At 39.6% G+C, this 26,810-nt stretch overlaps 1 protein-coding gene across 1 annotated transcript; it reads left to right on the top strand.

Annotated features, from left to right (window-relative positions):
• Nucleotides 1–2,441: 2,441 nt before the first annotated feature.
• On the top strand, nucleotides 2,442–25,942 carry LOC119887213 (complement C3-like). Its single transcript, XM_038698097.1, has 28 exons — nucleotides 2,442–3,084; nucleotides 3,169–3,256; nucleotides 3,460–3,562; nucleotides 3,678–3,798; nucleotides 5,900–6,015; nucleotides 6,389–6,535; nucleotides 8,400–8,499; nucleotides 8,616–8,710; nucleotides 8,831–9,022; nucleotides 9,136–9,291; nucleotides 9,637–9,766; nucleotides 10,771–10,839; nucleotides 14,659–14,856; nucleotides 14,980–15,097; nucleotides 15,184–15,272; nucleotides 15,386–15,525; nucleotides 15,918–16,130; nucleotides 18,757–18,820; nucleotides 20,151–20,240; nucleotides 20,377–20,577; nucleotides 20,788–20,863; nucleotides 21,002–21,161; nucleotides 21,343–21,438; nucleotides 23,540–23,690; nucleotides 23,988–24,073; nucleotides 25,340–25,417; nucleotides 25,499–25,654; nucleotides 25,790–25,942. The coding sequence occupies exons 1-28, from the start codon at nucleotides 2,967–2,969 to the stop codon at nucleotides 25,859–25,861; spliced, it is 3,423 nt and encodes a 1,140-aa protein (XP_038554025.1). The 5' UTR covers nucleotides 2,442–2,966; the 3' UTR covers nucleotides 25,862–25,942.
• The last annotated feature ends 868 nt before the right edge of the window (nucleotides 25,943–26,810 follow it).

Here is a 26,810-nt window from a genome sequence, read left to right as displayed (position 1 = left end):
GTAGCATGGAACGACTTGGGCAGGTTAAAGACAAGCTGGGCTGATGCATACTGGATGAGCTTCAGAGGTTTGATGGCACATGCAGGCTACCAGCCAGGAGCGAGTTGGAGTAGTCTATGTGCAAGATGACAAAAACCTGGACCAGAATCTGTGCTGCCTCCTGAGCAAGGAACAAACATATCCTCCTGATGCTGATCTGCAAGAGCAGGTTTTTGCAGCGATGTTGACAGCGAAAGACAGCAGCTCATCAAGCACAGTGCCACATCTGATTTCTTGCAGTCCAAACAGGGGAAACTACTACTGAGTTCAATGGTAGCAGAGAGGTCATTGACGGAAGGTTCCTTCCCTGGAAGTCTTGTCGAAGTTGCGCATCAAGTGGTTAAATTAATGAATAAAGTGCGTGAATCACAGTGTCAAGTGACTTGGTGTAAAGAGAAAAGAGGAGGGAACCCAGAACAGTACCCAGAGGAACCATAGTGAGGCTAAAAGGTCCAGACACAGATTCTCTCCAAGTTACCCTGTAAGTACAGTCCTCAAGGAAGGATGTGAACAGGGAGAGTACAGAGCCTGAGACTCCCAAGTCTTGGAGGGTGGAGAGGAGGATTTGATGGTTCGCCATGTAAAACGTTGCTGAAAGGTCCAGCAGGATTCATTCAATTTTATTTATGTTGGGGTTTTCTACATATGGTCAGGTTTGGTTATTAGCTGAATATCAAAGATATTCTAGAAATATTAAAATTAATTGTAATTTATAATATGGGGCACCACCCTGGAATCAGGGACCAATAACCAAATATGAGCCAAGTATGATCAGTCTAAAGGTTTGTCCACCTATAGATGGCAACAGAGAAAGGCGAGTCCGTACACGGCCTTCGCAACCAAATCTTACTACAACATTATACACAAATAATCACAGGCAACGACTTCTTAAAATTATGATAGGATTTATTTAACTCAAGCATAGATCAATGATCAACAACTTTAGCAAGTAAATCACTATTAACTATTCTAAGCAAAATTAAATAAAGCCAATAAACAAATCATACAAAAATATAACAATCCAGCAAGCGTGTGTGTGAGAGACACAAATGAGGGGGAGAGACTAAGAGGGGGGGGGGGGGGGGGGGATCTGACCCGGTTTCGAATTGGGCCACGGCCAGCTGATTTTGGAATCAAGATGGCGGTTCAAACCATGTGATTTAAAGATGGCGCAAAATCACCTAGTAAAGGAAAAATTGGAGACCTCTGATGCTAGCCTGCTGTGGGTCACAGGTCTGGTAAGCTTCAGAGATCACGTGGTGTGTGGGTTTATTAAGCAGGAGGAGAGAAAGGCACAGAAAAAACTATATACACAATATACCACAGTCTATCCTACAGCCACCAGTGGTTGCTGGCTTTGGATTAGATAGAATGTGCAATTGTATCTGTTCTCAGACAACAGAAGCCAACACCAAAAATCCTAATTACTGTTGCAAACACTCAGCTACAAGTTCCTTGGCTTGATAAAAATACTGATATGTTTTCACACGTAACAGGAACAAAGCAGTAGCGGTCTCAGCGAATGGTACCGGACACAAACAACGTGCGTAGCACGGAAAACACCGCAGTCTTTAATAGTTTAGGTCTTTAATAATTAGTTTCTTAACAGAAATTCACCACATGAGGCTTGTACAAGTTACAATAACAAAGTTATAGAACTATCTGCTGCCCAGACATGCTGAAGCCTCTTACGTGTCGCTTTGATAGCGTTAGTCTTTTTAGTAAATCCAGCCGACATTATTTGTTGTAATGTTTATGTTAATAATTGTAATGTTAATGAGGACAGTCACAGTTAACTGGCCAGCCTTGAAACCATACTGGTGGGGCCAAGAAGGGAAAAAATCCTGCTGGTACATCCATGTTAAAAACTTAGATTCAGGTGAGCACATAGATACTTTCTCTCTTCAGCAGCTGAATATGAAAACAGCCAACTTAAGTAACAGTAAGCAAAACACGCTTTTGAGTGGGGGGGGGGTCTTAAACAGTTGAGAAAAACTGTTGAATAAAGATGTAGCAACTAACGATGCTACTACATATTATAGCTATTAGCTAGTTTACTTAAAATCTCTTCACAAGCCAATTGTAAGTAGTGTGTAAGACATTCTTAGGCTATGTTCAGACTGCGGGCCTTAATGCTCAATTCCAATTTATTTCAGATTTTTTTCATAGTTCACATTATTGTTTAAACGTGGCCCATATCAGACTCCAGTGTGTACTGTCCATGGCCTGAAAGTGACCCGCATGCGCAGAAGAATAAAACAACATCACACGCAACACACTGTCGTACAGAAGTAAACAAGCCACAGCGTTATCCCTGGTTAGCTTATACTTGCGAACCCTTCTGAATTTAACAGAAAACTCCCTTATTCATTGCCCCACTGGCGGGGTCACATATCTCCCAAATTATGAGAGATGTTCCCAACTTTCTGTCCTTTCCATGACATTTATTACTGTTTCTGCCGCTGTACAATACATCTGCCCCACAACTCAGTCTCTCTCTACTACGTCTACTAGGATAAGTAGCATGGACGTAACTCAGAAGAGAGCCTGTGACCTGGTGGATTTCAGGTGTAAGAAAGGGAATTTGTGAGCGGATGAAAGCAAGATAGAGGAGCAAGTCAGCCACATGTATAATATTGGCCTTTGTGGAGCTTTTTTGTTCATCGTGGCTCCGTCTGGTGGAGGAACAGCTGCTCTGGAGTGTCGCAAAGTCGATTGTCCAGACTCAGGTCACATTTAAAAAGATCCAATCTGAATCGGATTTGGACCACATATGAAAGTGGCACAAATCCAAACTCGAAAAGATCAGATTCCATGTGATTTGGCCTGTTCATACTGTTGTAAAAACATCAGATCTGAGTCACATATAAGCAAAAAAATCTGATTTGGGTCACTTTGGCTTGCAGTCAGATCATAGACTTAGATGCATGCGTGTCATTTATGTATGTGTGTGTGTCTGTAGTATCGGAGTGTGGAAAGTGGTGGCAAAGTTCCACAGCAAACCACAGCTGAGCTACTCTGCAGAGTTTGAGGTCAAAGAATATGGTGAGTCAGCGCAGAGGTGCCCTTTACCTTTTATACCACTTAACGTTTTACCTGATCTTCACAATAAAATTAATTTAATTTTAGTGCTCCCCAGTTTTGAGGTTAAACTGATACCTGTGGGTACCTTCTTCTACGTGGACAGTGAAGACTTCACCGTCGACATCAAAGCTAAGTATGTGAAGGTTTTTGTTTTGCAGATATAGACACGTCAACTTGAAGTGGACTGATAAAGTAGAGGGGCTTGTCTTACGTTTTGGGGGGTTGCTTCCTGTTTTAGAAGGGTGGGGGTTTTCTGTAGTGGAATTTTAATCATAACCATTTTATATAATCTGTTTTAGCCTGCTGTGAAAACAAACCATTTACTTGTGGTTTTAGGTATCTGTTTGGTGAAAAAGTGGATGGGACAGCATACGGGGTATTTGGGGTTATGCATGAGGGTCAAAAACATAGCTTTCCCAGCTCTCTTCAGAGAGTGCCGGTTAGTATATACTCACACATTTGCTCCATCACTGGCTTTTTATCAGTGCTAAAAAATCTGTAAATTTACCTACCAACAGTTCACTGATACATTTTTTTATATTGTGTCAAATTAGATTCAGGGAGGTAACGGAGCTGTCAAACTGAAGAGAGAGCACATCACACAGACCTTCCCAAACATCCTTGACCTGGTGGGGAGCTCCATATTTGTAGCTGTTGGTGTGATGACAGAGAGCGGTAAGAAAGAGTAACTGTGTGTGTGTGTGTGTGTGTATATACTTCCTTGTGCATTCATGATGAATACAACTGAACACATACAGGCCTGCTCTTATAGTATGTGCATTTTACTTCTGTTATAGTTTCGGCAATGTTAAAAGTTGTAATTAAGTGTATTTATAAGAGGCCATGTGTAGTTTTCAGTGGCCTCTAGCGATGAGTTTTCAGATTGCCCGTACATAAAATATTGCATGTGCAATTTTAGTACATGTTATGGGCGATTTACTAAGAATTATTGCGTAGATGACAGGAGCAAACACACACAGCGCCACCCAACTTTCTAAATTCTTCCATCTTATGGAGAAAAGAAGTCAGGTCAAAACGAAATTTTCTTTTTTGGCATGAATACAACACTATTGCCAAAGCTAAAGGAAAATACAAAATAAAATTATATTCATATAATTAATCGAATAAATAAAATAAAATAAAATGATCGTATTTCAATACAAAAGAATAATATTATCTTATATTGTTAATTTCTCTACGTTTTCTTTCCTTACGGCTGTGTCTCCTTCTGGCAACGATAACAGAAACCATCTCTGCGTAACACTTGGCGGTTTGCACCTTCCTTTCAAATGTATTAAATACAGAGGCTGTTGCACTCACATGAAATTGTGTTTAGGCTTGGTAGATCACATTGCGTGTAGTAAATAAATGTTTTTACATGTTACACACCAATATATATATTGATTAAGGCAAAAGTAGTAAATGAAAAACAGGTGCTATCTTGAACTTTTGAAAGACGTCATTCTGCGTGCACACCGTTAGTAGACCAGCTTATTTGCTGGTGATATCAAGTTTGCACACGTTTTTACTCATGCAAACCTTTAGTAAATCAAGCCCTAAGTGTTTGAATTTTTTATAAACAAGAAAAGCAATGAAGGCAAATACATAGAATCTGGATAGTTCATATCGTGTAAAATTTGTGTTTTTCTGTAATTAACTGACCTAACTGAGCTAACTTTTCTTTCAGTTACATGGTTAGAAATCATCCAAAATAGACCAGAGAGAAAAAAAGAGGAGTACAAATGCTTGTCCTTATAATAATTACTTTGTGCTTGCAACAATGGCTGCATTTATATAGCACTTTTATCCAATGTGCTTTAGAATTTGACTGTAATTCACTCATTCACCTATTCAGACACACACACACACACAAAACAAATTTAAGTAAAATTTTTCTTACATTTGTTGAAAGTAAACAATAAAGAATTATTTTGTTAACTTTCGATTAATAAACCGAATTGAAAGATCTCCAAAAGTGTTTTTTCCTATTGTGGTGAGTCGCAAACTAAAAATCTACTAAAAAAGACGACAGTAAGAAGTAGAAAACAAGACGACAGTAAGAAGTAGAAAACAAGTAAGTAGTCGGCTGAACAAGTCACTAAACTACTAAAAGAGTCAAACCGAGGAAAAGAGTGTCTGCACATCCAGAATCACACAGACTACATCTGATATCTGTCGCAGATAGAGCCGGAGTAAAATCAGTTGATTGCTGCTGCGCCACAAAAGCGTTTAATTGGCGGTGATCGATCAGTGACAAGTGATGTGAAATAGCAAATAAAAATGTTTAGAGTAATGTTAAATGATACCAGTAGATAAAACTAATGGAAAGCCAAGCTTGTGGCTTGCAACAGTGACAAACATGCCTGAGACTGCAGCCGAAGTTGAGCGGCTGTTAAAATCACGCATGGACTTACAAGGTGCAGGCACATAAGGGGGGGAAAGCCGTGCTCTTCTCTTTCTTTCGGTGTGTTACTTATGTTTTGGGCTTAAAGCAAAACCATTCAAATAATCATTTTTTGCCAGGATCTGTTTATAAAACGTAACATGATTGGAGACGTTTACTACTCGAAACTGGACTGTTTAGGTTGATACCATAAAGGTCGCAAGTAGCTATACCCATCCCTAGGCCTGACCATTAAAAGCAGTTTGGTGTTCGACCTGTGGATGATCAGGAGCAGTGGATCGCTCTGCCCAGTTTGTGGTCAGTGGACAACCCCCTGAGCCACAGCCATATGTCTTTGTGTGTTTATGTGCATGTGCATTTATCTTTGCACAGGTAGTGAAATGGTGGAGGCAGAGTTGAGAGCTATCCGGATTGTCACATCACCTTACACCATCCACTTCAAGAGAACATCCAAATATTTCAAACCAGGAATGTCCTTTGATGTTACGGTAAAGTATATACTTAAATGTATTTCAAATGGAAGTAAGGTTCAATTCCTTACAATACATATAATTAGCACTTCTGAAATTCACCAGTCACACATTGTTTTTAAGTGATGGAAAACTCCTCTCCAATCTCATAAAAAACCCAAACACATTTTATTACTTCTGTTTATTATTACTCATTTATAGCTGCTATGATTGCATATGCATGCATCTTGATTATTATGCAAATGCAAACGTCTTCAAAGTATGAAAACATCATACTGGGTCATTATGATGTCAGTTATAGCATGTTTGCTGCACAGCTACTTAAGTTTGCAGACAGAATTTCTTCTATTTCCATAATAGTATTAATGGCCGTTTGTTTGTTGGACGGCAGATTGAAGTTGTGAATCCTGATGGCACTCCGGCACAACGTGTTATAGTGGTGGTGAATCCGGGGGAGGTGCAGGGCGTCACTGAAGCCAATGGCATGGCAAGGCTTTCCATCAATACAGAAGAAAATCCTAAACCTCAGACAGTCACAGTAAGTGTTTATTAGTTGAGTAGTTGTTTATAGTATCTTTCAGCTGGTGGTCACCTGTGTAGACAGTGCCGGAGACCTATTATGCTTTTCTACATTTTATAACTTATCTACAATGTTATAATGTTGGATGTTCATGTTAAACATGGCCAAAGTTTCAAAAAATGAGGTTAAAGCATTTATAAGAAATCACTGTGAGCAAAAACCTCAGGTTTCCTCCTGTTCTGAACTTCTGCTTTGAACTGCTTTTTCTACCAATGGCTCTGTTCTACGTAACACTGAGCCAAAAGAAGCCGCTGTTCCATAAATGGTCAATCGTGCTCCCACACTAACGGCACAGCAACACTCAAGCTATTTCTCAATCTGTGTTCTTGTCTGTAGTTGTGTTCTTGTGGACTTTTGAAACGTCATCAGTCGCAGCCAAAGTACTGTTCCAAATCAAAAGTCCGCATCTAGCCAAGTACAGTCAAATACCCGGATGTGTTCTCGCTCCGCCCATTTTACCGAGCCTGCATTGGTGGTGATTTGTGTGGACTGATAAGTTGTTTCTCAATACCGAGTTCGCCAAGTTCGGACTTCTGTACTTTAAGGCTCGGACTTGGCAAGTTCGGCTCAGGAGTACAAACTCCCAGGAACGTGAGCATGCAGTCAGTCATTCAGCAATTGGAACAGCAGCAGACTTGTTGCGGCCGGACACGTTAGCGGGCGGGACCTCACATCTCCGAAAACATCGTAGCATTTTTTTTAATTACCTCTGTCTTGACAATTCAACCACATATTTGGAGTTTTAACAACTATATTCTCACATAAAAAAACTCTTAAAACTACTATATGTGACACAAGAACAGCAGTATTATAACTTACAGTTTAAAGTTTTGTCCACCAACATTTCTGCTTTTTGGCGGCGAAATGCATTCTGGGAGATCTGGCTATCCGAAGTCCACACAAGTCACCACTGATGCAGGCTCGGTAAAACGGGCGGAGCGAGAACACATCCGGGTATTTTACTGTACTTGGCTAGATGCGGACTTTTGAATTGGAACATTACTTTGGCTGCGACTGATGACGTTTCACAAGTCCACAAGAACACAAGTACAGACAAGAACAGAAGAGCCATAGACAGTATATTACTGGACGAAGCCACCCCGCTGATATGAATGGAGAGCAGTGAAGCCAGTTTTGCACCAATGAAATACTACTACAGGGCTACTTCCTGTTGGCACCAGCGTCTACTGCGCATGATCGCGCAGCATAACCGTGGTTTAATGACGTAGAACAACTGCAGAAACACCGTAATTCTGGTAGCTGCAGAGCTGCACCAACAAAAAATTGGCTCAGTGTGTTTGTCTTCTCTGACTCGGATCGTCACTGTTTAATTAGCCCACCCACAAGGTTCACCTGTCAAACACCAAAGCAGCGTTTCTGATTACTCTGATAGTTTTATTTATTTATTTATTTTTAATTACCGAGAGTTTATAATCTAAGGAATAGACTAAGAATAGGTTTTTGGGGGGGGGTTGGGGCTTAAAGAGACAGGAGCATCTACAGCTTGTTCAAACAGAGGCTGAAATGAAGCCTACATGATGATATTTTTTGAACTTTGAAATATGCAAAGCTGCCATACAGGAGTCACAGAACTACAATATAAGACTGGAAAAGCAGTATAATAGGTCTCCTTTAATGAAAGAGGTACAGATTTATATAAATGTAGTTCTGTATGAAGGCAGTCACTTTTCATGGTATTATGTCAAACTTATAACTTTGGGCAGAAATTGTAGGCACACCCAACCTAGGATGGATAGTAACTTCTCATGTTTATATCACTATGTGACTGTGTGTGTATGCTTACCTGTGTGTTTAATCGTAGGCAAAGACCAATGATCCTACTATTTCATCTGAAAGGCAAGCATCAGCCAATATGACAGCCCTGCCATACAGCACTAAGAGCAACAGTTACATCCACATAGGTACATACTGAAAAAATATTAGGTATGGTAGTGGCAGTGCTATCAAACTACCATATACTATTTTTTAATGTTTAGCACTTTTTGCACTTTTGCTGATTGTAATACTGTTATTGCAGGTGTGGATACAGCTGAAGTAACATTAGGAGAAAACCTGAAAATCAGCCTCAACCTCAACAGGCAGGACAATTCTCCAAATGACATCACATACCTGGTGAGAAATGTTTTGCATGTTTGTGCACATGCTTGAGTGTTCATGTTGCTTTCCCCTACCTGTGTAGTCCAACATGCATGCATGCTGGAAGAATACTGATGTTCAAATATTTGTCCCCAGATCCTGAGCAGAGGTCAGCTGGTGAAATATGGCCGTTACAAGACAAAAGGTCAAGTACTGATATCCACAATAGTCATTGTTACCAAAAATATGCTGCCATCGTTCCGTATCATTGCCTACTACCATACAAATGATAACGAAGTGGTTTCAGACTCTGTTTGGGTGGATGCAAAGGACTCCTGCATGGGCTCGGTGAGACACACAACACTGATGTAGCAGATTTTAAGTGGGCAACAATACGCCTGTACACAAAGGGATAAAGTTATTTGTATATTTCACAAATACAAGTATGCATCCTCCTTTAGTTGAAGCTTGAATCATCATCACCTTCTTCATCCTATGAGCCTCGCAAGATGTTTCGTCTGAAGGTCACAGGAGATCCCGGAGCCACAGTGGGACTGGTGGCAGTTGACAAAGGGGTCTACATCCTAAACAACAAGCACCACCTCAACCAGAAAAAGGCAATTTCTTTAATTCACATATGTCTTTGAAAACATTTGAAAGTAGTTTTTTAAAATTAATTTTACATACAGTGTTTCTAATGCCATGCCAAATATGTTCATCATTTATTAAATGCTTTCATCCAAACTGCTTTAAAAAAAAATTTATTTTGCCTCTCATTCAATGCTCACGCTGCAATAGCAGTGAACCTACAATGCAAGGCACTAGGCTCACCATTGGGAGCACTTTGGGGTTCAGTGCCTTTCTCAAGAACGCTTTAAGATGTAGAGGAGGCGAGGATGTGGCAAAACACTAAGCCTTGTCTGTTTGTATTTCTGTGTGTGAATGATTTTCACCCTGCTCAGGTGTGGGACATGGTAGAGACATATGACACAGGCTGCACACCAGGTGGAGGGAAGGACGGTATGAGTGTGTTCTACGATGCTGGGCTGTTGTTTGAGTCCAACAAGGCTTCTGGGACTCCTTACAGACAAGGTGACACTACTTTACTCTATTTTTCCATTATTTTTCCTCCACCTGTAAGTTTGGGAGCAGGTAGGAGGCACGGTTAAGCCTCTTTATCACCCGCCACACCCCCATCTCACATCATCCATAGGCTCGCAGACATACATCCTTCTGTTAGTGTCCCCAAGCTAAAGGGAATTCAAACAGGGCAGGACAGTTTTCCATCAAGGGGGCATGATGGTCTGCAGCAATTCAAACACCAGGGCCACACTCTTGCAACTGCAGGCTCCTGCATCTCTGCTCCTTCTGCGGAAGAGCTCATGGCAGGAGCACCTGTCCCCACAACGCACCACACCAGCAGACTGACCAGCCATGCACCTCGGTACAATCAAGTATAGCAGTCCTTCAACCTGACCAAAGTCAGGAGATGTGGCCGTAATATTATTGGTCACCAAGCCACTGTTGATGTGCCAGGCCAGTGTGGAGAGAACATTACAATGTTTGCTGCCAAAAGTGAGAATGGTGTACTCAGCCACATTCCTATCATTGGGCCCTATAACACATGTCTCCTCTATTCGATGCGCATGTGGTGGATAAATTTGCAGCATATTTTGTTTTTCGTGCACATATTTTACAATTGTCTTCTGTTTTTCTGCTTTATTTTTGCAGTTATCTAAATGAGAAATAAATGTTTTCTGTTATTATTATATTTCCAAAATGTTTGATGAACTGTAAGCCGTAATCATTTGTGAATTGTAATATTTGTGAATAATTTAATGAATCTCAAATATATTAAAGTTTCATATTTTGATTTAAATTATGAAAAAAAAACTTTTTCATGATATTGTTATTTTCGGTGATGCACCTGTACAGTGTTTATCACAGTGTTTTTCCATGTTGGTCAGCTGTGATTATTGCTACATAACCTTACTTTGATTATAAGAGCATCACATCAATTATTACCCTGCAGAAATCAAGTCTAGGTGCAACTTTGTTTGGTTCTGTTAAAGATTTTGTCTGTGTTGCATTCCCAGAATTGAAATGTCCGACTCCCAGCAGGAGGAAACGAGCTACTACTATAATGGACGTTACCACCAGCTTAGGTAAGAACTACAGCTCATAACTACCTAATAATCATATATTCAATCATATTCTGCCGCACAGATCATGTTCTCTAAAATGTTTGTAATTGTATATCTTGTGTTGTTGACTTTCAAAATACTCATTTTGCCATGCTGGCACCCCCTCCATCCTCTTTTCTCTCCCAGAGAGGAGGAGGAGGGGGTTTGATTATCAACCCTCTACAGACGGCTGAAGAGACCCCAAAAGAGGGGGGGTTGAAAGGTTGCTTTCCCTAAGTGCTATTCCTGGGCAGTTGATCGTAAAACTGGCCACCTTTGGCAACAGCCGAGATAAGCCTCTAGGTGCCTGAATTGTTAAAATGACAAAGAAACTAACCAGAGATTACAAACAGCATCATCAGAACTCTCCTTAAAAGGAGGCAAGAAACCCTAACCCCCCCTCCCACACACACACACACACACACACACACACACACACACACACACATGTAACCGTGCCAACTGACCTTGCTCTGTGTTTCATTACCTCATCAAAGAGATACTCTTTTTCACGCCTAGATGAGAAACTCCAGGACACCAGAGACACAGACCTGAACTCCCTTATGCAAACAAAGATTGATGTGCAAACATGATAAGCCAGGATATGCGAAAGAGGGACTTAATTAACTCCTGCCTTCTTGAGCTAAAACACTGTTTCATTATAAACTGTTGTTCTCTTCAAATAATAATCCTTGCTAAGTTAGTAGTGGCGCTGCCTCTATTTGAGTACTTATGTTACCATGTTGTTGCTATCTGTTGTTGATATTATTGCTGAAAAGAATCTAAATAAGTTATTTGTGCAGTGTTTTAATTTTCAGCAAGGTTAATAACATTCCCTCATTTTATGTGTAACCAATGCTTGTTCACAATACTTTCTCACACTCCTCCTTTAGAAATGAGGATAGAGAAATGTCATCCTATTCTCTATTAATTGCCAGCTTGAATTTAAGGTTAAGTAACTGAATTTCCCAATTCCTGAGCAAAGATTATTTTAGGATTAATCAGAGCTATCCTCATGTAACTTGAGCTCCTCCAAGTGGACAAAATAAGTATTACATGCCATCGGCTGAAATGCCGTAATGTTTAAATGTCACTCGCTATTTATCATGTCCAATAATCTGATGCCATTCATTTGTCTTGCTTATATTCTCTAAGAATGTGTAACAGCCAATATATCCATGAAAGCTAGTTAAGTTCCTCTCCTCTGATATCATTCTGAAATGCTAAACTTTTAAGGTCTAATTACTAACAATTGTTTTCCTGTTACCAAATGCTTAAACTTAGAACGGTACAACCGTTTAACAATTGAGGTTTGATTGTGGGAACATATTTGATTATAATACGAGCAAATAGATATTCTTTTCCTTGTGACAGTTTAAAAGTTTAGAAAGACCGGAAACGGCCCGTCCTGTGGGAAACTAAGGACTGCCCTCTGGGGAACCACGCCCCAACGAACAAAAGCGCGACACACGACGTCGTTCGCTCTGTTCTCTCTTGTCTCTGGTTCTTTGTGCTCTGCTTGTTCCTGGCTCTTCAACGGCGCTTCGGCATGCACCCGGCGCAACAAAAGCTTTGTTTCGTTTGAAGCTCCACACACGAAGTGCCTCGACTTCAGTTTCCCCCATTTCCAGCAATTTTACTTGTTTTATTTTCTTTCTTTTGTTTTGTTAAAAGTTATCAGTCCATTAAGTTACAGTGGTCTAATTCAAGAACGACCAAGTTCCCTTTTTAAGCTTATTCGTCAAGCTAACTTCACCGAGGTCAGACCAAGGCACGTGGTCTCACCAGCGGCAACAAAGGACACCCGAAGAACAGCGGATTGGCCAGACAGAGGACGGCCAACCCTTGAGGGTTTTTCTTCATTCAGACACGGAGAACCCCGGATAATTCCCTAGCAAAAAGCCAGGAATCGGGCAGCTAGCGTTGGACCCGTGCAACAGGCCAAGGCAGGTCGCCGACCTACCGTAAGGCAAAACAAAGCATCCTGTGATCAGTGAGGTCCAATAGTTGTTATTCCATTGTTTGTAGTCCTTAAACCCCTAGACAAATTTACCCGAGTTAACATCTAATTGCATTCATTAGTTGCCGTATGAGTCAAATGCTTCCCACAATCATTGTTTAGCCATTGTTTATTTCTTTAGTGTATATAACCGCATTTTATATCACCTTAGTTAGTTAATAAATTCACTGTAATCATGGAATTGTGTGCCTATTTCTAGTCCTTGCCAAAAGAATTTACCCTTCAGATGAGATTGACTGATTCAAGATAATTGAGCGATAGCTAATTGATCACTAGTAAATAATTGTATAATTATTAAAATGCTACCCCGAGATCCGGAGACTTTGGGTTAATAACAACTCCGGTGGTGCCCCACGAGAGCTTTATTAATTAATATTTTCTGAATATTAAAATTCATAATTTGGTATTAATTCTCATAAATTTATTAAAAATCATACATAGCGTTTAGACCTGCTACACTGTGTATTAGTGCAAAGATTAAAGTGAACTGAAACTCTTGTGTGTTTTTTCTTACTGCTACTTTTATTGCATGTCTGTCCAATAATTGAGGGAGAGGGAGCCCTCTTTTCTTGCCCTCTGTTTTTCGTTTTCTTTTAAATACAGAGCTCATTATCCTTGGCTCATCATGCAATGACTGAATACTTTTTACTATTTACTATTGTTATGTCAAATGTGTGAAAACTTTTCACATTTAATGTAACATTATCTGAAACACTTTTATGTTATCTTATTTTACTTTATTTCAGGACTATAATACAAAAACAACACAAATCTTAATTTACAGGATGTAACGCAAACTTTCATTCAGTCGGGTTTCTGGATTTCAGTCTTGATAAAGAGCAGTTATTGGCTTTGCACACAATATTAGGAATAACACAAAGAATGGACAAACGGCGTGGTACCGATACAAAATTAAATGTGCTAAGCACGAAAAAACACACAGCAATAAACAAAACGCTGTGGTCTGTTATGTTTCACAGAAACTCACTCCATAAAACTTCAGGTTATGGTCTCAAACATAATCTCTGCCCAGACACAAGCCTTACATGGGATTACATCTTGATAGAGATATGACGCATCAGTCCATTTTACGTAACCCGGTAGAGCCCTTCTTGGCTTGGATTCAGAACCAAAATATGGCGGGGCCATGGCACAGCTCTTTCTCTGGAGCAAGAGGTTCGGCTTCAGCAGTCATCCATCTCTCGATAAGATGGGTGTGAGCAGTATCTTCCTCTGCAGGTATGACAACATTATGTTGTGTAGAACGTCCTCTTCTGGATCCAAAAATGTGTTAAAAAAACAACAAACAAAAGACAACCAAAGAAAACTGTCTATTCTCAACTGGCGTGCTAGATATGCACTTAAACGTAAAGTTCAATGTTGAATATAAGACACCTTCTGTAGTGGCTTACCCAAGCAATGGAAAAGGCAGTGACGTCACGTCTTTGGGAATTCTTGTGCTTCCGTGAGGGCTTATTCAGTACAAACCCAGTGGTTTGGTTTCAACTTAAAAGTCACTCAGTCATTCACACTCAATTGTGAATTAATGGACAGAGAGATATTGTCACTGGTTTCTTTGTTACAGGCTTTTGGGGTTATATACAGGCTGCTTTTTTAAGGCTTCTGGCCTACATGCTGGCCTCTTCTTTGTTTCCATAAAGTGAGGTCCCATCAGTGGGTTTTATTTCTGATTTGGATACTTTCAGTCCAGTGTTGCAACACTACTTGTATTTCATACCTTCTCATCCCTGTCCCTCTTCCACAAACATCTGTCTTTCCAGTCAGTCAATATGAAGACCAACTGCAACGTGACTGTTGTTTGGATGGCATGAGGGACACCCCAGTTTCATACACCTGTGAGAGGCGCAGTGAGTACATCACGGACAGTGCAGCCTGTGTGGAGGCCTTCCTGCACTGCTGCAAGGAGATGGAAAGCCAGCGAGCTGAGAGGAAAGAGGAAAACCTCCAACTGGCTCGCAGTAAGAGACAGGCATATGGGGTGGAGGGAAGCCTTGAGCAGTCAATTTCCATGACCATACTGGTAGTTAGAAAACAATCATTGCCTCCCACTGAAAAATAATAACCTTTTCATGACACTTTAGGTCATGAGGATGACAATTATATGGAGAGCAATGAAATTGTGTCTCGCACCAAGTTCCCTGAAAGTTGGCTATGGACAGATATCATACTGCCTCATTGTCCTGGTGGAAGACTGGACTGGTGAGTCAACTGAAGGTCAGGAAACAAACAAAAAATGCACTCATAACTTTTGCCTCTTAAAGTGTTAACACTTTTCTTTGTTTCAGTGACACCACATCAGCTGAGAAAGAATTTCCCTTGCAAGACTCAATCACAACCTGGCAGTTCATTGGCATTAGTCTGTCAAGAACTCACGGTGAGGATTTTTGTCTGTTAGTTGTGCCTCTAACCTCTAAACCAAGAGCCAGCCCTGCACTGTTTCCTTTGCTATGTTTCATGCCTTGTTTGTTTTTCTTGGTTTTTATTAAGGTATCTGTGTGGCTGAACCATTAGAAGTAATTGTCCGGAAGGACTTTTTCATTGAGCTCAAGCTGCCATATGCTGCTGTCCGTGGAGAGCAGCTTGAAATCAAGGCAGTCCTCTACAACTACAGCCCTGATTCTGCCACAGTAAGTCTGGGTCAGTCAAGTAATCCAATAGGACCATATGTTTCGTGAACAAATCCAGGGCAAAGAGCATAAAACATTAGACTTTTATACAATGGGTGGCTCAAAAGAGGATGAATACAAATAATACAAGAAGCAATATCTATTCAAGTAACTACTTTATTTTTCTCACAGGATAATTTGACTTTTCATAGTGGATATTGTTTAGAACCCATTGTTCAGTCAGTACTGGAACTAGATCCTTATAATTGACAGAAATAGCATTATTGCTATTCTCTAGGTAACAACAAAGAGTGCCTGAATTGGTCTGAATCAATCCACTCTATGGCAGGTTTTGATCTTTGATCAACTACACCAACCTCTGTCCCTTTCTCCATCTTTGTCTTTGTCTCAAGGTGCGTGTGGATCTGATTGAGGAGGCTCATGTGTGCAGTGCAGCCTCTAAACGGGGAAAGTATCGTCAGGAGGTCAAAATTGGGCGCCAAACCACACGATCTGTACCGTTCATCATTATTCCCACAAGGGAGGGAAAATACCGCATTGAGGTCAAAGCAGCTGTTAAAGACTCATTACTCACTGATGGAATCGTGAAGATGCTGCAGGTGGTGGTAAGAGAAAGACACTCCATTCAGTGTATTTAGAGTTTTTCTTCTGTTGTTCATAATTACATGATGATGTATGAAATCTGCTATCTGTAAATAAATTGCTTGCAGCAATCTAAAAGCGGCTGGACAGACATGTTAAATCTGTGCCATGCCAGTACGCAGTGCCATAACGCATAACTGTCCACTGTGTTTACTTTATGTAAATCACTTGCAAGGAACACCAGTCTGCTACAAAATAACTATTTACAAGTTTACACACATCAGACTGGTCAGTTATAACTTTGTATTCTTTCTGATTATGTGGGAGAATTTGGTTTATCAAGTTTCATGTATTTACTACGCAAACGGGACTGTATAAAAACAATTATGATTTAATGTGTGCATTTATGACATGAGATGCTAAACGTATGACATATATAGCATTGGATTGATGTAGAACAATACAAATCATTAATGTTTATCACTATATCTATCGTCATTGTGCTAAATAAGTGTAAATATGCACACCATCTGCCTTTGGCTGCACATCTGTTGTGTTGCGTGTTCATAGTTGGTGCCTGACAGCGATATAATTTCCTGGAGAAGTCATCTCCATTTGTTGTGCAGCTGTTGCTTCACTGTGATTGGCACAGCTTTTTCAGAACTCTGAGACCAGCGACCACTGTCTTCAGCGCCCCTAGTGGCAGTGACCACTGGTCTGTTTGGCAGCAGACCAAGACTGTGGAGTCTCGTCTCATGCCCTCCCGCCTGGTTCCAAATTAAAAGATTAAGTCTGGTTCACTATGTCTTCTTCATACTTTGGTGTTTTTCAAGTGAACAGCAACGGCAGTCATGCGCTTGAATAAAATACTATCTATTAATTTCCAGGCCAGTAGAGATTGTTTATAAAAGACTGATAACTTGACAAGTAATTTATCGATTTTGTAGTAGACATTTTAGTAGAAATACTACTTAATTAGAGAAGGTGTTATAAATGTTGAGGCCTTCCCTCAGAGACTGTGGTAGCGAGCAGTGGTCCGTGTGGTAGCCTGCAGCAAGGCAGCGACAAGTGGTTGGTGTGGCAGTGACCACTATCTGTAGCGCCCCTAGGGGTTGCGACCCGTAGTCCGTGTGGCAGCAACCAGACCACAGAATTGGCTACAACCCCTACTGAAATTAATGTAACTCGCCTATGAAGCCTCATAGTAATCTGCCTACTGATTTCATTACAACAAATTTGTCCAAAACACATTATTCCGTTAATACCCAGGCACTGCTGCTGCATCATTTCATATTTGCCGGAAGATGTGCCTAATATTTCATTATAACTGTATTAACTGTAGTATGGATGTAAACAATTGCAATATCTTGATTTCTAAATGGCTGCTGAACTGTCCTGCCCTTTTCACATGACGTCACACAACTTCCGTTCTGACTCGAAGCAGGGTATCTTTACTTCCGGAGCATGGTCAAAACACAAAAAAACATCTGCATAAAGCTGCCGGCTTATATGAAACGATAAAGCAGCAGTCCTTTACCAACAAGGGACTGCTACTGTTTTTGAAAAAAAAACTGCACAACATACCTTTGGAAAAAACAGGGTAAATTACGAATTTTCTGTGGCATCGCTATAGAATTTGAACTTGGACTAGGTAAGGCTTCATGCTGTGGCCCCACTCTGTTTCCCAGTGAATAAGTGCGATCTATAGTTGTCGGCATGCATCTGTTTGCAAACATTTTCAGGCGGAAAGGAAAAAGTGTGTTCAAACTTATATTACTCAATGCTTGTGGCACTTACTGTGAACAGCTTTCAGTTTACTTTGGGTATGCCTTGGATAGGCGGTTTAGGCGAATTTTACAGGAATGGTAAGAGGTTAGGGTTATCCAGTATGCACCCAACCATTGGGCTAGCAGGGCAACCCCAGACAAGTACACTTTAATTTTATTATTCTCAGGATGGCAAAATACTGTAAATTATTGCATTATAATAATATATTTTTCTATTCCTGAGTCCCTGTGTTAATTTTTATCTGTGGGTTTATGTTAAATATGTCAAAAAATGTAAATATTTAAATGACAAATTTCAATTACCTATCTCATCTCTCTTTATCTCATCAAATATGATTTGAGTGACATTTCCAGAAGAGTATGGTTGTGGTCTAATTTATTAATATCTCCCTCATCTTCATCGTTCAGGAGATTTTTATTAGGAGCCAAAATTACCGAGAGGGAATTGGAGCTTACTGCTTCGATTCAAAAACTAAGATATTTAATGTATTCAATTCCTGATGAAACACTGTGACACAACAAAGCTGATGTAGATATTTCATTTTATTATTTATATTTAAAATTTTGTTTGCAGTTTTCTTCTTCCCCATCTTTAGTGCAGCATTGCTACCGGCACTGTATGTCTAATGTCTGTATTGCATCCCATTGTGCTTGGGCAGGTGCATGTGCATCCTCATGCGTGGGCATGGAACAAAAAAAAAGAGACTCACTCATAAAACCTTATCCATAGCACTAGTAGTGGTGAAAAACTTCACTATTTACCTTAGCTTTATTTGCTATTCAGTGGACCAAAGATAAATAACTATAGTTTCCTAAAAATAGTTTTGATTCATGATGTTTGTCCTAACTGTTGTTTTTCCAGCCTGAAGGTTTACTGGTTAAATCTCCTCAGATTGTGACTTTAGACCCTGCAAAAAATGGTGTAGGTGAGTTCACTCTGCTGAGGTATGGAAAATCATTTAGTAATGTCCTTTGTAACATTTTAATTTACTGGCCATTAATTTCATTTCGTAGTTTTACCAAACATAGTAACAATGCAAGTACTCCTACCACTATACTAAACACTCCTAATTACTGAGTAAAATGAAAGCAGATAATAAAGGACCACCAGTTAGTGTATTGTAAGGTACAGGGTAAAGTAAAGGACCTATTGTACACCAAAATGGACATCGACAGCAGGGTGGATAGTTGACAGCAGGAAGGATTGTGAATTTGAATTTTTTCTTTTTCTTTTTTTTTATTTAGTAGCACAAAAGACAAATAAAAGTATATACAAAATACGCTATATGAATTATGCAGGAGAGGTAAGAAACCCCAAGGGCTTATAGTGAAACCTCCCCTCTGGATTTTCAGTTGATATTATACAAAATTATTATAGAAATAATAATGACAATAATGATAAACGATTAAATAAAACATACTTAAATTTTAACCACGACATAAGAATTATGTTGCATATGTTGCATATGTTGCATGTTTGACTTAAATACTGACAATGATGGACAAGTTTTTGTAGAAAGGGGAATAGTATTCCAAAGTGATGGTCCTCTGTATTTTATGGAATATTGTCCAAGAGTTGTATGATAATAAGGGAGATTAATATTCTTTGCTTGTCAGGTTGGACATGAATGGACACCAGAGTTAGTTAAAAACCAGTTATGAAATACTTTTGGTAGGTTATGATTTTGAACCTTACGAAATTTAATTTAAACATCACTGGGTGTCTGCATACAGATGCCCATATGTGTGTATAGTTTGTGCGATAGAAGCTTTGGGCAAACATCTGCTCGTGTGTGTACATCTGTGTCCTCTGCACATGTTTGTGGCCCACGCAGCAAGGTCCTCACACAACAGTTGTGTTTTTTTTAGCTAAGTTAAGACGCTGATAGGGTGGGGCACTGGGGTATTTGGTTTTCTTCTCTGTGCTTAATTTTTCCAAACAAAGAATCGAACAAAGTGCAAATCACAGTGGAAATAAAGTGCATACTTACCTAATTTGTCTCATGTTTCAGAGAGTAGCAGAGCTAGAGAGTTAAACACAGGCTATGCAGCCTCTTGGAGGACGAAAACGTAGCTCCAACTGATTGGTCACAAGGCTACTGGCTTGAAGGTGTACAGAACCTGCACCATTGATTTTACCTGGTTACATTAATTAACTTTTGTTATTTATATGTAATTAATGGCCTGTTAATTAAAAAGTTACCATATCTGTTGTCAAATTAATGTCAAACCTTGTGAACTCTTTCCACTTTTTAGATGGTAAACAAGTTGAAATTTTGAACAGTGGAATTCCTAACAAAGAGTTTGTTCCGAACACTCCTACTAGCACACAGATCTCTGTGACAGGTGAGCTATGTCATGGCATAGTATGTGTTAAGTAAGTAAGTGTCTGTAGTATAAACTCTGCATTAGTATAGATTTTACTGTTGTTCTTCCTTGTTGTGGGAAATTATGACCTCATTTCTTGTGGAAATGTTTGCAGGAAGAAAGCAAAATGTGCTGAAGAATGAAATTAGTGGGAACTCTACAGTTAGTCTGATCTACCAGCCCTCAGGCTGTGGAGAGGAGAACATGATCCACATGACCCTGCCTGTCATTGCAACCACGTATTTGGACAAAACCAAACAGTGGGAACCTGTGGACATTGAGAGACGTTCAGAAGCCCTCCAACACATCTACACCGGTGGGCTCACACAAATGCATTTATTAGTAGAGATAGCAGGTTTAAATCCCTTATTTGTAAGATATGAAGCTCACTGACTTTGGTAGTGGCGTCAAGAAACACATTTTGGTAGACAGCAGTACAACTACTTAATTTTAAAGTGCTACTCAAACTGGCTTTGAGTGGATAAGATTCAGTGCACAGGTTGTGATTTTTTTTTGTTTTATTTAGGTTACCAGAATCAGCTTGCTTACCAAAAAACTGATGGATCCTTTGCTGCACATCCTGATCACCAAAGCAGCACCTGGTGAGGCATGTGAGAATGCATCGTGAACTGATGATGTTTTGCACATTCTCCCTCTTAAATTCTGACTATGTGAGGGTGGGTGTTTTTCAAATAAACGGAACTTAACTAGAACACCCTCTCCTCTCCTCTCTCTCTAAGGCTGACGGCCTATGTTATCAAGGTGTTTGCCATGGCCAACAATCTGGTGGCAGGGCCAATCAACAACATCTGTGATGCTGTGAAGTTTATGATTCTCAACACACAGCAATCTAATGGCATGTTTAGAGAAGTTGGAACGGTGGCTCATGAAGGGATGATTGTGCGTGTACTGATTTCATTAACATCAATTCTTCATCCTGTTGCTAAACAAAAGACCATATCAAATAAAAATAAAAAACATTACATGTCAGTGGCTACCATCTTGTATGAATAAACTGAGGCTGAATACTGATGATAGTAATGATAATGTGACACGTTTCTGTTTGTGTGTGTATGTGTAGGGTGATGTGTTCGGCACAGATTCAGATGCCTCAATGACGGCCTTCTGCCTCATTGCCATGCAGGAGTCACGCACACAGTGTGCTGCCACTGTTAATGTGAGTACCTTACCTCCATACAATGTTTTTTTTCCCTCGCCTTACCACTGTCATTATCAGGGGACCAGAGAGAATCCTGCCTCTTTCCTCATTAATTGTCAACTCAGTGATTGAGGGTTTCTTTAGATTCAGGCAGTACTGTTTTCTCACCTTACTGAATTGGTCACTCTAAATTTGCTACCAGTGTGAATATGAGTGTTAATGTAGAGTATGTGCTGATCATGTCCTCACCAGAGAAACGGCTGTATAGGTCGATTGTTCAAGCAGCTTATGACAAACCCTATTTACGTTTATTGTTACCACAACCTCTAGTGGCCGTAACAAGTATGACAAGAGCAAACGAGGAAGTGAGTCACACGTTCTTTTGTGATCAACATTTTTATTAATATGAGGGTGGTGGGTGGATACAGACATATCCAAGAACAAGGACATCTGTTATAGCAGTGGTATAATGAAAATACCTTACATCACAAGAGCATAACAATTATATTACAGTGAAATAATTCGGCAGGCGTGCAATAGTCCCTCAACAAATGACTAAGATTAGATGAAAAGTTTTTCCAGGCTTCTACAGTTGCTCTCCAACCTTGTTAAGTCGTGCAGTAGTATGTTCCAGACTGACTATGTTAACAAGGCTGTGGACCATGAACTATTTCATACATCTATCAGGGGAAAACAGTGTTCAGTGATTGTTTTCTTTTCAGGGTTAAACCCTGCAAATACCATTTTGTACTGAATTTTCTTCAAAGTAACATCAGAGCCATCATTAAGGAGGCAAAAGGCAGGATTAGGAACATAAACAATATCAAGTATATCCAATAGAGCACAGTTTACATGGTACCAAAACTGAGAGATAACAGGACCGGTCCAGAACATGTGTAGAAACGTTCCAGGTGCAGTACTGTGGCATATGTGACAGTCAAATGTAGCCTGTAATCTTATCCGAAATCTCTTATAGGGTGTAATGTATGCTCGGTCAATCGTTTAAAAGCAAATTAGTTGGTGCACCAGATTCTAAGAAGTCATACTAAGATTGGGCCACACTCTGTTCCAAGATAGAGTTATATTAAAGCTTCTCAGCTCCCTATTACTAATGGCTTTGATTGGCAAATTCTTTGCTCGGCAAATTCTTTGCTCTGAATTCAATTGTACACTTTCTAGTGTAGTACTACAATTTGGCATTGGTTTGGAGTCCCTGTTTCACATGACCTGGAAGGTATTGAAAAAAAAGGCATTATTTTCCATAAATTATGAATAAATATTAATATAAAATAATAAATGCACTCAAATCAAATATGAAGGGGTGTGTCTCATTTTTCTAGTGTAGTACTACAATTTGGCATTGGTTTGAAGTCCCTGCGTCCCTGACTTGGAATCTATTGAAATACATAATGATTTTCCCATAACACTGTTTTCACAATTTGAATTTACTGATGTTCCCTAAGCTAACCCCCGTTGGTTAAAAGCGAGCCATCAGAGGTGAGCTAACAGCAATTATACAACCGTCACTAGGTGAACTGACTAAAAAGCCGTCACTGGATCCTGGGTGAATGTCTGTCGAATATCCAACTTAAAACTAACTTCACCGCAGTAGCACTTTGTTGTTCCTGAAGGGCTAGCTTTATGCCATTAGCAATAGCTACATCAAGTTCTTCCCCAGAGATAGAGGAGTCCTTAAATTTCTTCTTGGAGGGTGATAGTTCAACCTCCCTTTTACAAGATTCTTTAGTTGTGGAGATGTTTATGGTGTCAATAGGTCATAGGTGTCATAGGTGCAATAATATGATAAGATTATTGAAAAAGAATACTATGTAAGCAGCGCTAGAAACTACACTGGCATCGCTGTCGAGGAGTCACATGATCTCACATATGTTATTTTGGAGTCCTTGACAATTAAGCAATTTTGTATTTCATATATGAGAGCATGTTTATTATTCCTGTGATAGACTGGTGACCTGTTCATTTTGTAACCTGTACATGTACATAATAGGCTCCAGCAGTTCCAGTAGATAATACTATTGTACTTTCACTCATTTACTGCAGTGAAATTCTCCCAAGACTCTTCTCCCTCTATCCTTTCTTGGTCTTTCCTTCTGTCCAGAGTCTGCCAGGCAGTATAGACAAAGCAGTGGCCTACCTGGAGAGGCGTCTGCCCAGCCTCATTAACCCATATGCTGTTACAATAACATCATATGCCCTGGCCAATGAAAACAAACTGAACCAGGAGATCCTCTTCAAGTTTGCTTCCCCAGGTCTCTTCATACAACAATATTCACATACATGTTCAGAAACAGAGTATAACTGAAGAGTGATTTAATAAAAACAACAGTAACGACTATAACATGTACAGTAATATAATATAATAATGCCCAGGTGATACATTACCTTTAGCTTCAGATTCAGTATATCAGTATTTATGTTTGCAGCACAGAAATGCCAACAATATTTATGATGTACTGTAAACTTGCTATTACATAGTTTGCATACTATATATCTTGCCTTGTCACAAGTATAGTGTAGAAATGCCACAATTTGTCTGTCTTCCTCAGAGTTGTCCCACTGGCAGGTACCTAGGGGACGTGTTTACACACTGGAGGCCACAGCTTACGCTCTTCTTGCTCTGGTCAAGACCAAGGTGAGCATGTCTCTCTATCTGTATCTGTGTGTCACCGACACTTTCATGATACCACACTGAAGGGTCGAAGGTTGGTAAAGACAGACCTTTTACAGTATTGCTGACCATTTATTTTAGTACAATACAGAGTAAAACAACTCTTTTGAGTAAAGTAATCCATCAGCAAGAAAAGAGCTTTAAAATGCTTTTAAATGTGCATTGCTTGTATAAGGCAAATGTGATTTTGAAAAGAAAAAAGTGTTCCATAAATCTAAATTGGCATGGAACCATGTATAACCATCAATTACGATAATTGTATTTTTGCTATACTGTAACAGCTATAACAAAAATTGCTCTATTTTCAATTTGATCATTAAAAATTACGATTTTGGCTTCCATCTATGATAAAACAATTATGTAGCTGTATTCCGTTTCTCAGTGACGCTTTGGTTTTGTCTTATGTTATAAATCCAGGCCACCCGTTTCCTTTACAGTGGTGGCTCCTGCCCCTCACTAAAGGCCCAGACTCACTCTCAGTCAGGCTCTAATGTTTAGTTCAGCTTGAGCCAAGATTAACTGCTATAACTTGCTCGTCCATTATTATCTTAAGCCAGGGACGTCACTAGGATTGAAAGACAGGGGGGCTCAGCCCCCAGGGTATGCATAACTTGCGCTTGCAAAATCTTTGCCCTCACATCTTTTGTTACTGTATTAGAACTACACTTATATTAACAAACAGAAGCCAAGATGTTAACTGGTAAAAAGCGACAGCCATGTATCTTCTTCCTCAACTCATAGCTTAGTTATATTTATACTAAACAAGGTGTGTTAAGCCTTGCTTTACCTGGTCCATGCTTGTAAAATATCCACTGTGTCCGTGTCTTCTAATGTAATAACAGATTACTATATCTATCTCAATGTTTCTCTGCACAGTGCTAAAATGGGTCGGCAAATATAGCCTACTTGACTAGTTGACTTTTCCTCTACTCATAGCTTAAATGTACATGTTCTTTATACTTATGCCAAACCAGGCATGTTAAGTGTTGCTTTTCTTACTCACCATTGCATAAAGTAACTGCATCTCGTGTCAGAAGTAAAATTTCTTAATATATGGGCAATTTAAAATTTAGAGTTGAACTTGAAGCACTGAATTTTAAAAGTTCAATATATTAATGAAGTTTCCAAAGTGAATTAGTAATCTTGTTAAATAATCATGATCTCAATATTGACCAAAACTATCGGGATTAGGATTTTTGCCATAATCAAACAGCTCTAATCTCTCTAAAGGCCTTTGAAGAAGCAAGACCTGTTGTGAGATGGTTCAACAAACAGCAGAGAGTGGGTGGAGGCTATGGATCAACTCAGGTAACACAGACATTTAATTCTCTCTATTTCAGCCTCAAACCATTGATCACCTTTCTCAACTGTTCACTCTTTTCTCTTCAGGCTACTATAATAGTGTACCAGGCTATAGCCGAGTACTGGGCCAGTGAGAAAGGACCAGAGTTTGATCTGAATGTGGACATCTTGTTGCCAGGCAGGTCAAAACCTGACAAGTACAACTTCAACAGCGACAACCACTATGCCACAAGAACATCTAAAGTGAGAACACACTCCCACCAACATAAACAAACTCACAGTAGCTCATATCTTTCTGTATGTTTCTTCTATTGATCCCTGTGTGTGTGTGTGTGTGTGTGTGTGTGTGTGTGTGTGTTGATATTTGAATTCCCACAGATTAATGTTATAAACCGGAATGTGAAAGTGACTGCCACAGGCACAGGAGAAGCAACACTGACAGTAAGTTAAATATATTGCTTGATGATCTGTTGTTATTGATGTATACCTTTTGAATCTCAAGTCAGGGTAATTATTATATAAATCTATAATAATAATAATAATAAGTTTTATTTATATAGCACTTATCAAACAAAGTGCTTCACAACAAATCACACATAAAATACAAAAAAAACCACGTGGGTAAAAGATACAGGGGGATAAATACAGAATATAAGAACAAGGATCACAATAAAGTAACAAATATGTTCAGTAGGAGGTAAGGAAGATAAGACAAGCAAACAAAGTGATAAGAACGGTAGGGCAGGAATAGTAAAACGAGTGGCAGCTCAGATAAAATCTGGATATGCTTTCCGGTAAAAGTAAGTTTTTAAAAGAGATTTGAAAGAAGAAGCTGACCCTGCCAGCCTAATTTCCTCAGGCAAGTCATTCCAGAGCCTGGGGGCCCTGACAGCAAATGCTCGGTCACCTTTTGTTCTTAGTCTGGCTCCAGGAACAGACAAGAGGCCCTTGCCAGAAGATCACGGAGGGCTCATACGGAGTTAAAATGTCTAAAATATAATCAGGAGCCAAGCCATGAATAGCCTTAAAAGTAATGAGTAAAATCTTAAATCAATCCTAAAACAAACAGGGAGCCAGTGCAATGATGCTAAAACAGGGGTGATATGATCATATTTTCTTGTCCTAGTTAGGAGCCGAGCAGCTGAGTTCTGTACGGTCTGTAATCTATTTAGGGTTTTCTGATTAAGGCAAGTGAAGAGGCTGTTGCAATAATCAGTGCGTGAGGAGATAAAAGCATGTATAACAGTTTCTGCATCTGTAACATTTAAAATAGGCCTTATTTTTGCGATATTTCTAAGGTGGTAAAAGCTGGACTGGAGCAGTTTAGAAACATGATGCTCAAAGCATAACTTACTATCGAATAGCATGCCAAGATTTCTTGCAACAGGCTTCACGTGTT

This window comes from Micropterus salmoides, unplaced genomic scaffold (assembly GCF_014851395.1).
Source record: "Micropterus salmoides isolate LMB-PRFRI ecotype aquatic unplaced genomic scaffold, ASM1485139v1 Ms_hic_scaffold_4054, whole genome shotgun sequence".
NCBI classification, from domain to species: Eukaryota; Metazoa; Chordata; class Actinopteri; order Centrarchiformes; family Centrarchidae; genus Micropterus; species Micropterus salmoides.
This window is presented reverse-complemented; position numbering and strand designations above follow the sequence as displayed.

What these genes read in the sequence shown, in the direction of transcription:
- LOC119887213 (XM_038698097.1), top strand. Translation starts at nt 2,967, where the DNA reads ATGCGTGTCATTTATGTATGTGTGTGTGTCTGTAGTATCGGAGTGTGG. An exon ending in ACCACCTCAACCAGAAAAAG is followed by an intron (nt 9,292 to 9,636) that starts GCAATTTCTTTA and finishes CACCCTGCTCAG; the next exon opens with GTGTGGGACATGGTAGAGAC. An exon ending in TGGCTCATGAAGGGATGATT is followed by an intron (nt 21,162 to 21,342) that starts GTGCGTGTACTG and finishes GTGTATGTGTAG; the next exon opens with GGTGATGTGTTCGGCACAGA.